Source organism: Chaetura pelagica, unplaced genomic scaffold, assembly GCF_000747805.2.
Source record: "Chaetura pelagica isolate M959 unplaced genomic scaffold, ChaPel_1.0 scaffold677, whole genome shotgun sequence".
In the NCBI taxonomy this organism is placed as follows: domain Eukaryota; kingdom Metazoa; phylum Chordata; class Aves; order Apodiformes; family Apodidae; genus Chaetura; species Chaetura pelagica.
The window spans coordinates 48,672-58,335 of NW_009953987.1; the positions used below are offsets into that span (position 1 = coordinate 48,672).

Below are 9,664 nucleotides of genomic sequence, written 5' to 3' on the forward strand. Positions count from 1 at the left end.
CCACCCTCACACTCCACAATTCCCTCCTCATGTCTCACCTCAATCTCCCTCTTCCAGTTTTAATCCATCCCCCCTTGTCCTCTCCCTCCCTGCCCTTGTCCCAAGCCCCTCCCCAGCTTTCCTGGAGCCCCTTCAGGCACTGGAAGGTGCTCTAAGGTCTCCCTGGAGCCTTCTCTTCTCCAGGCTGAACACCCCAGCTCTCCCAGCCTGGCTCCAGAGCTGCTCCAGCCCTTGGATAATCTCCGTGGCCCTTCTCTGGACTCAGTCCAAAAGGTCTATGTATGCCAGTGGGTTACCTGTGGCCCAGTAACTCCCAACTATTTCCCAAAACCACACTCAGAACAAGGAATTTGTGCAGAGTGCAGCTGGAACATTTTCCTTACAGTTCCAGACTCACTCGGTACAGCCCAGACAAGGATTTCCCCGTAACTGCCTCCTGCCCTTTGGCAAAATTCAAACACAGATGTACCCAACAGCACTGCCACTCACTGGCCTCCAACGCGGGGCTCTTGTGTTTCCTGCCACCAGTAACTTTGCATAAAGCACCTCCCTCTCCTTCCATCCACCCATCCATCCCAACCTTCCCTCTCCTGGTCTCCATTCCCCGTTGGCTGCAACGGTTCTGGATTTTCTCTTTGCAGCCCGAGCGCCCTGCAAAGGGAAACAACCTGTGCACAGGAGTCAGCTCTTTCAGGTGAGGTAAGTGGAGAAGAATAACTTTCAAGACACAGTTTAACCCAACAAACCGTCTTCCACATGAACATCCTGAGCCCAGCCAGAAGAAGATTGGCCTGGAAAGTCATTTTCTTAAAGAATTCTTGACGAGATTCAGATCAACTGTGGTTTTCCAGACCCTGAGAAGCAAATTCTGTTCTCATTTACATCAGAGCAAAGCTCAAAGCCTAATGAAATATTTGATGCTCACCCTGATGTAAATGAGAGTGGAATTTGGTCCGAAACATCCTGTTTTCCCTACTGACTTTATTACAGGGTGAGTGTTAGGCAGGAGTTCAGCTTTCCTTTTGAAGTTATTTTATGGCAAGCAGATAGAGTGGCAGAGATCTAGTCTGACGAGTCTAATCTGCCCTAAATATGCAGAGTGTGCCTGATGAAAGAACCCCAGAGGAGCTGTGGCAGCCCTGCAATGCATACTTACAGAAGCCACACCAATATGATTAAGTTTACAGTAATTTAAATTTGGAAGGGTACTGCTAGAAACCTAACCCTGCGTACTCCACATGCCAGCAACCCCGAGATTGTTAATGCACCATTGAGTGAGTTCTAACCATGAAGATTCGGAGCCACCACTGAAAATTCACCCAGGAGGAAACTGGCAACCAACAGCACAGAGCAAGAGATGAGCAGCATAACCAGAGAGGGACAGCCAAATGCAGAACTGAGAAAGGCAAAAGCCCCTCCTTGCACACCCCCTTCACTCCACTGTAACAAACAACTTGATCAAACACAAGGAGGAAGGGAAGGAATAAATCATGGCAGACAAACCCGACGTGTTAGGTTGGAATTTCTGAATGCTAGCGTAGAGAAGGGAGAGGATGGAGCACTTGGAAGACAACTAAAAGACTAAAACCTCAATTAAAAACGCCAGGAAGGTTAAGGAAGCAAACGGGCCCTTGTCCACCCTTCCCTGTGCCAAGCAAAGGGCCTGGTTAAGGAGCCTCCCAGACATTCCCACCAGGAGCATTTTGGCTGTAGCCACTTGCCCAGCTCCCCAGTAATCCCTCACACTCTCCTCCCTGATGAGTCCTCTTTCTTCTATAATGGGGGAGTAATAAACCAGAAGGATTTAAGCCTGGAATAAAGACAGTGCTTTTTCCTATTTAAAACACTTCTCTCACATTACCTAATTGCTCTTCAGAACAATCTCATCTGCATTTGCTTCCGTGATTCCTTCATTTCACCAAGGTGCAAATAAAGACACAGATACCAGGAACTTGCCTGAGGCCACAGATGAATAAATGAAAGAACCAACCTACAATTCCCAGTTCCAGTCCTGTGCCTGCACTAAAGGACTACAAACCTTTCCCCTGCTGGAAGCAGAAGGTCTCATTTCCATATCCTGGCCACCCCTTCCACTGGTGGAACCAGAAGCAAGGCTTTCTCCATGGTCACACCACGCTTCCAACTCAACTTCCACTTCACAGCCAGGGAAGCCTGGCCAGCAGTGCCATTCCCATCACCTCTATCCTTGGGTAGCTTGACATACACAGCACAGATCACACCTAGGACAGGCCTGGTCTTGCCAAGCTGGGCTTTCTACAACAGGCCCACACTGGAGATGATTTCAGACCTTTGGCTCTGGCTCTGTATAATGATGAGCACCTCAGAAACACAGTTACTTCTCTATGACATGCAAATATTTGCAGTGGATGTAAAGCAGAGATTGGTATCTCCCCACCAGAAATAATTCCCCAAACACAAAAAGTAAAAACATGAACAACTTGGCTTGTTGATCATCTGCATTAACCCACTTACAGCAACAGCAGCATTAAGGAAAAACAGGCTACATGTTTATACATAGTCCAGTTGGGACTCATCAAGTCTAACAATTTTTGAGCTGGAAAGTCTAGATTCATTTTTCCTTTGCTAACAAATCCACACACATATTCAATATTCAAAATAAACTAGAACAGCAGCTTCCTAGGACTCGACTCCCCCACCATTGCTTCCGAACCTTCATACAATGTTCCCAAAGCCCATTATCCACCATATGCAAACGTGTGATACACCTGAACATCCTCACCTATGGAAGACACTGGTTTGCCCCACTGGAGCCAAGTGGAAGCCCTGTATTCATTCCAGCAGTCAGTGTTCCATCACGGAGACTGGGTTTTGAAATTTCATCCCGAATAAAGTTTCTACTGATAGTGAAACCAGGAGTTTTGCAGTCCAAGGGCTTGTGTAAATGGCTCTGAAAATGGGAGATCTGATACAGCACTCCCAGCTGTTTTAGAGACAGAAGAGCTGGAGCAAAGCTCTCAAGATCTCCATTAGCTGTGTACCTCAGGGACACAGCCTGACTGACCACAAGGTAAAGGGAGCAATTCACAGTCTGGATCTTGTTGGGATTATGGCTCTTTCACACAAACATGAACAAAACAGTGGCATCGACTCCACTGTCTGCTTCTTTCCAGCTCCAATTTACTCATGGAAAATCTGAAGTTTATAGAAAATCCTTACTCTGAGCAATATAGCTGGAGGAAGCTCTAGCCAAGGGTAAGAGAACTACCACCACGAGCACCAAATTCCAGTAAAGCAAGTAACATACCTCCTTAAAGTTATCAAACGCAGACAAAATGATCTCATGTCCTCCTCTGACCAGGCAAACAGCTGCTAAGAGTTCTAGGACAAGGGCCTTCGTCCTGTGAAGAACAGAAATGGGGACAGTCAGGGACTACTACCTGCTGAACCTCCTTCTTTCTCCCTGGTTGCAAAAAGGATGTGGAGACACTGGGAGATGGAGTTTGCATTTTTAATCCCTTGAGCCTCGTGAACCTGCAGGATGCAGAACACTGAGCATCACCTGACCCAGGGCCCTGGGACTCTCCCAGCATCATGCAGTTTTCCCCCATCATTTTAACACTCCTCAAAACATGCAAAAAAAATTAAAGTCAATCAAAATCACAAACCGAACTTGTGGAAATTCAAGCAAACCAAAGGCAGCTGCTTCACTCTGGCAAAGGCAGAGCTCAGCAGCCTTCAGTAGCAGGTCCTCCTGGAGAGCTTCCCTCTCCAGGAACCCAGTGAGGAGGCAGCTTCCCACCAGCCAGACCCTCAGCCACCTCAGCTGACTTCACCACAACACAGCCCCTCTCCTCTGAGCCCAGTTTTGAATGCATGTGATCATCATTCCAATCTGGGTTTTGCCTGATACAAACCTGAATTATTTTCTAGGACAATTGGTAGGATTCATAGCCACAAAAAAAAACAACAAACCAAAAAAAAGAAAGGACGTGGTTCACTCCAGCAAACCCCAGATGCCTTAGCATCTTTTCCCCTTCTGAATCAGAAATCTGGGCAACTGACTGACAGCAGTGCTAACACAGGCATGTTAATGAGAGGAGACAACAGGTTACTGGAAGAAAAGCATGCAGCAGCCCCAGTGGCACCCCAGTATAAATAATCCCCAGTGGTTTCTTACAGGGTTCACATAAGGCAAAAGCACCAACCAGACTTTATGGCTCTGAGCAGATAGTAAAATCATGCAGACACATATGAAATTAGTCTCATGCTAAAGCACTGACTCAAACCAGATGTTACAGAAAAAGAAATACCTTTTGGCTTTCAAAGTGTCAAGGTTATCTTTGGAAACCAGATAAAATGTTCACTTTCCTAGGAAATTTTAAATGTATCATTTTCAACTCTTACTCATAAAATTAACTTTTTTTTCCTTCCACAAGAAGAAAATCCAAGCTCTTTCAGATGGGATCAAGGGGTCCTTCCCATGGATCTTCAGTGATACCCCCTCCAAGGGTGAGCTATGAGCTGGGGGGGCAGGTTGGCAATCTCCAGGTGCAGAGCCCAGGGGGTGCCCAGCTCCCAGTGCCACCAGAGCCGTGCAGGGTCAGGGAGAGACAGGTGGGTGGTATCTCTTTGGGCACAACCAGGGGAACACAGTCCCTGCAGTCACCCACCACCCCAGCAGTGTGCACAGCCTGGGGTTGGGCTCAGCTCTGCAGCAGCACCCGGAGCTGCTGCTTCCCTTCCTGCACATCACCTCAGCCAGCCCCAGGCACCCCAGCCTCTCCTTTCTTCAAAAATGATGATGGGGCTAAAGCAAAAAGAAAGTAAGTTTCAAACAGCACTAACATTAAGATTTGTCTTCAGATTATTTTGGCCATATTTGAAAGTTTTTTGTTGTTTGGGTTTTTTTGTTGTTTTTTTTTTTAAAGAAACCTAAATAACCCATTTCTTTCAGAAATGAAAACTTCAAGCTTTCTCTTGATCACACCATTTCCAGGACATCAAAAATGATAAAAAACAACACACTTCCCACATCCTTCCCATGTATCCTGTGCCTAGGCTTGCTGACCTAGGGCTAAATGAAAGGAAGGAAGGAAGGACCTGCTTCCACCAGGACAAGGCTCCAAGCAGTGTGCTGTAAGGCCAGTGGACAGCCAGAGCAAAGGCCAGCTGGACACACACCCACTGTGCTGCTCAGCTCTGCCTCAGCCCCTGCAAACATCACTCTGTCAGATTTGGTTTTGTTAGACATGCAAGAGGTCCTCAGCTCCAGGTTTTGCTGCAAGTGGCTGCCAGGGTCAGAAGTGTGTGGGAGGAGAGGAGGGGACAGCCTGGCAGCCAGCAGTTCCACTGTGCAGTCACACCCCTGCTGCTGTGGCTGAACAGCAACCCGACCCAGAGCAAGAACAAAACCCTCTCTCAGAGAAATCCAAACCTCAGCAGCCCTCGGACAAAATCTAGTTAAGAAGATTCTTCAGGAAAAGCCCATGCTAAGCTGCTCATTATCAGCAGGGTCCCCTTTGCACTGCAATAGAGCTGGAGTGCTCAAGCAGCACATTTTCAGCTGCAGGGCCAGTAGCTCCTGAACCCAGTGGAACTAGCACCTTCTTGCACCACAAAACTGATTTAATCTGATTCAGAACAAAGTCTGATTTTTGCTACAGGTTTGTGCAGAAACATACCCTTGAAAATCCCTTGCCATGTCCTCTTTACTTACCTACTTCAACCCTCTAAAAGCAACTACAGCCTACCTGGGGTTCTTGTTGTTCAAACTTAGTGCAATTTCATTAACGGCGTGTGGGTGCGACATGACCATATTGAATCCATACTGAAAACAGAAGGGGAAAAGAGGTTCAGCCTTGGGACTGACAGGAATATCAGTAAAATCCTACAAATTACCAATCTGGCAGCAGTTTTTCCCAGTGATGGAAGGCAAACAAAACGTGGAGCTGAGCGAGGCAGCCGGCACATCTGCATCTCCCCCCGTGCCTCACAGCCCCTCTGCAGCTAGCAGTGCCCAAAGTACTTGGTTTGGCCATCTCAGCCATCGAAAGGGGGTCCAAGAGCTGCTCCTACACCACTGCCAACCCCTCTGCTCTTCATTTCCTCCCTCCAAGCCCTCGTTAATTCCATAAAGAGCAATTTGCAATTCAGCTGTCAAACCCACTCCTTTTCCGGCCTCCATGGCTGCCCCAGAGAGACTGCAGGACACAGTGACTGCACGAGTACTGCTGGCTCTGCCCTTCCAAAATGAAAATAATGGCTTTGGAAAACCCTGTGTTGGTTATTAGCACAAGATTGTTCCTTGTATCCTTCCCATCAGAGGTAAGACACCCTGTTAATCCCAGGGAGCTGGTATTCCTCAGGGCAGACTTCACATACGGAGCCGTGTTAGAAACACCTCGCACGATGATACACCTCATGAGAGAGCTGTTCACCACAGCCTTTCTTTGACACACGTAACTTTCAGCTCTTTTAGCAAAAAATCCCGACTCTCTGAAGCTATCTGGGCATGCCATATGATGCCAGCAGCCCAATGAAGACAAAAGAAACTCATGAAAAATTAGCTTTGGTCTAATTTATCCTTTGACTTGCAGCTGCTGCAACTGCCTTGTGATACACACGTAACAAGAGCAGAAGTTTGGATTCTCCATCAGTGTGTAGCTCTTCTGAGAAATTCTCACACTTCCTAAGTGTTAATACTAAATTCTGAGACCAATTACAACCTCAGTAGTTCAACAGTGAGTCTAGTAAGTTAGTGCCAAGTGAGCCCGTTGCTGCAAACAGGAACTGGCCCAATATGCACATGCTCTTATCTCCATGTGCCTTCAGATCTGTGCATCATCTGCACAGGCACACGAGGACTATGTTCCATTGCCCAAGAATGAGTAAGAATTTAACCTTTGTGTCAGTTCTACCTCAACAGTTCACCACTAGCCCTCTTCTCTCCCCTCCCAAGAACAAAACCGCTGCACAGTCTGGAAGAACAAGAAGGGAAGTACCTGGTAGTTCATTATGGCCCGTAAACACATGATGCAGACATGGACATCATCTTTTTTACTCACTAATCTGGAATTTTTTAGTGTCCTTCGGCTCGGCAAGGTGTTATACCTGCAAACAAAAAGAGCACACATCAATCACAAGGATGGTTTTAGTTGGCAAGGGTCAAGGAATGGAAATACTCCTCTGCGGGGTGAAAATGCAGACCTCTTCAGCTCTACTGAGCAGATGAGCAACAACACACGTGCAAATACAGCAGAAAGAAGGTGGTAGGCTGTTTGCTTTGGCAGTGTAGGAAGCCCTGGATTCACAGCTCCATGCCTGCTGGCCACCACTAGGCACCACAGGCCAGCCCAGAACACAAACTGCTGGTCTCAGCCCTTCCCACCACCACAGCGCGACTCCTCCCAAGCCAGGTACCTCCACCTCTCTTGGCATGCAAAGGGCAAGGAAGGATCCAAACAGAGGTACTCCAGGTGTTTTTTTTTCCATGCACTTTACTCCACAGGAGCAATGGCACAGGCTTGTAATGCAACACTTGTAGCAATCAGCACATGCATTAATTCCCACTGCATTTCATTGCAGAACGGTGCTTCTCTTCTGTTCTGCAGCTGAGCTTTCCGAAAGCCCTCACAATTATTTGAGGGAAACACAGCCCTTAGGAACTTCCCTCAGAACAGAAGCATTAATTATTTTAATTGTAACCCGTAACTGGTAAATCAGCCTTGAATTCAGTCAAGTAGACAGTATAAACAGAAAGGGGAATCTTTAAATCTGTTGTTTCTAGGCATAATAAGTGGAAACCACGGTTCAGCTCTTCCTGAGATGCTGCTCAGATTCTTTGAGAAAAACATGTTTCAGGAGCTGAGCACAGGAGACTGGAGCCAAGGAGATAGGCTCCATGGGACATACATGTATGTCCAGATACATATGTGAAACTGAGTAGGCAATGAGAGGATGATGATAATGGTCAAGAAATACTGACAGTGATGCACTAAACATATAACTGAGTAGGCAATGAGAGGATGATGATTATGGTCAAGAAATACTGACAGTGATGCACTAATTGCTGGCCTGGGCTGATGGTGGCCACGGTGCCCTGGTGAGCCCTGGGGATGAGCACACAGCACAGGAGAATGGATTTGGTGCTACCACACTTCACTGCTCTCCTCTGACTTCCTCTCCGTATTTTTAGTGCACTGGGGACATTGCCAGGGCCAAGTTCCTTGTCTACTCACTTGGTTTAAAAAAGCAGCGGAGCTTTTAAAATCAGTGAGTAACGTAACCCAGGATGGCAACAGAAACAGAGAAGATCAACGATAAACACATGAACAAACAATAACAGACTCCTTCATTCTGACTCACTAGCTCACTCTCCAACACTATGACTATCCTTGAAAATGCTCCCACTGGAAATGCACAAACCAGAAGGCATCAATCAGGGGGCAGGCTGAAGGGCCTGGGGGTCCCCTGTGCCCCTGCAGCTGCAAAGTCGCCCTGCCCACAGCCATGCTCAGGCTTCAACACTTCCTTCCCTTTGCTTCTGTTTTCCAGGAGCACCAAGATGAAAGAAACTCCAACATTCAAAGCAGAATTCAGTCAGACTGCTTGGGTTTGGTTGTTGGTTTTTTTCCCCCATATATATGAATGCATAAATCAGCTCAGGGCACTCCAGACGGATTTCAGGTTTGCAGAAAACGTGACCTAGTTCTGCCTGAGAACAGCAAGTGGTTAAAGCACCAGAGCTGGATTCTGGGGACCAGATCCTGAGGAGGATCTTCCTCATTTCCTATATATCTCCCTTCCTGAGAGAGAAGAGGGGCAGTGCACACTTTAATTGGGAGCACTACAGTACATGGAATAGAATCCCAGAATGGTTTGGGTTGGAAGGGACCCTAGAGATCATCCAACCCCAACCCCCTGCATGGGCAGGGACACCTCCCACCAGCCCAGGCTGCTCCAAGCCCCATCCAACCTGCCCTTCAACACTGCCAGGGAGGGGGCAAAGAACATGGGAAGTGTGGGAAGTGGTGCCAGGAGAACATCTAACCACACCACACCAGGGCATTCCCATGCATTCATTTCACCAAACACGAAAAACATGGCAATAAAAAGATGTAAAAGTCATTTCTAGTCATGCAGAGATGGCTCCTACAATGACTTATCTCCGTTTTGAACTACTAAAGGCTGCATACATTATTTACCTTTAAATTTTAAATAAGCAGGGTAATTACATCTTTATCATGCCACTGATAGAACAAAAAAAACCTCCTCAGTGCCTGGTGCATCAACTCCTTAAATACCAGAATTACTGCAAACAACTGACAGTGTTGTCAGCTGTAACGAACGGGAGCAAGTCTTAAAGTAACAAAAAATGTCCAAGAAGCCAGAATTTGGCATTTCCAGCCACTTGGAGAGCAAGGAGGAACAGAACCAGGCACCAAGGACACCCTGCAATACAGCAGGACCCCAGAGCACTTTGGGTTCCTCTCCAGCCTGGGATCCAGCCCACCTGGGCTGAGAGATGTTCCCCTCATGGCTCCCCAGGCACCTCATTGAACCCCCGCCCCCCAGAGCAGTGCAGGCACCAAAAGGGAGGTCTGAGGTGATAAACAACACTCACCTCTTCTGAAGAGGTGGAAAAGACCCACAGAAACCCAACAAGGGCTGCAGACACCCTGCT

At 47.4% G+C, this 9,664-nt stretch overlaps 1 protein-coding gene across 1 annotated transcript in view; it reads right to left on the reverse strand.

Annotated features, from left to right (window-relative positions):
* Positions 1–9,664, reverse strand: part of FMNL2 (formin-like 2) — a 63,473-nt gene that overhangs the window by 28,837 nt on the left and 24,972 nt on the right. Inside the window, exons 6-8 of the mRNA XM_010002249.1 lie at positions 6,984–7,092; positions 5,733–5,809; positions 3,287–3,380 (exon numbers count right to left, since the gene is read on the reverse strand). Coding sequence (XP_010000551.1) covers positions 3,287–3,380; positions 5,733–5,809; positions 6,984–7,092 — 280 coding nt within the window. The remainder of the gene's footprint in view (positions 1–3,286; positions 3,381–5,732; positions 5,810–6,983; positions 7,093–9,664) is intronic.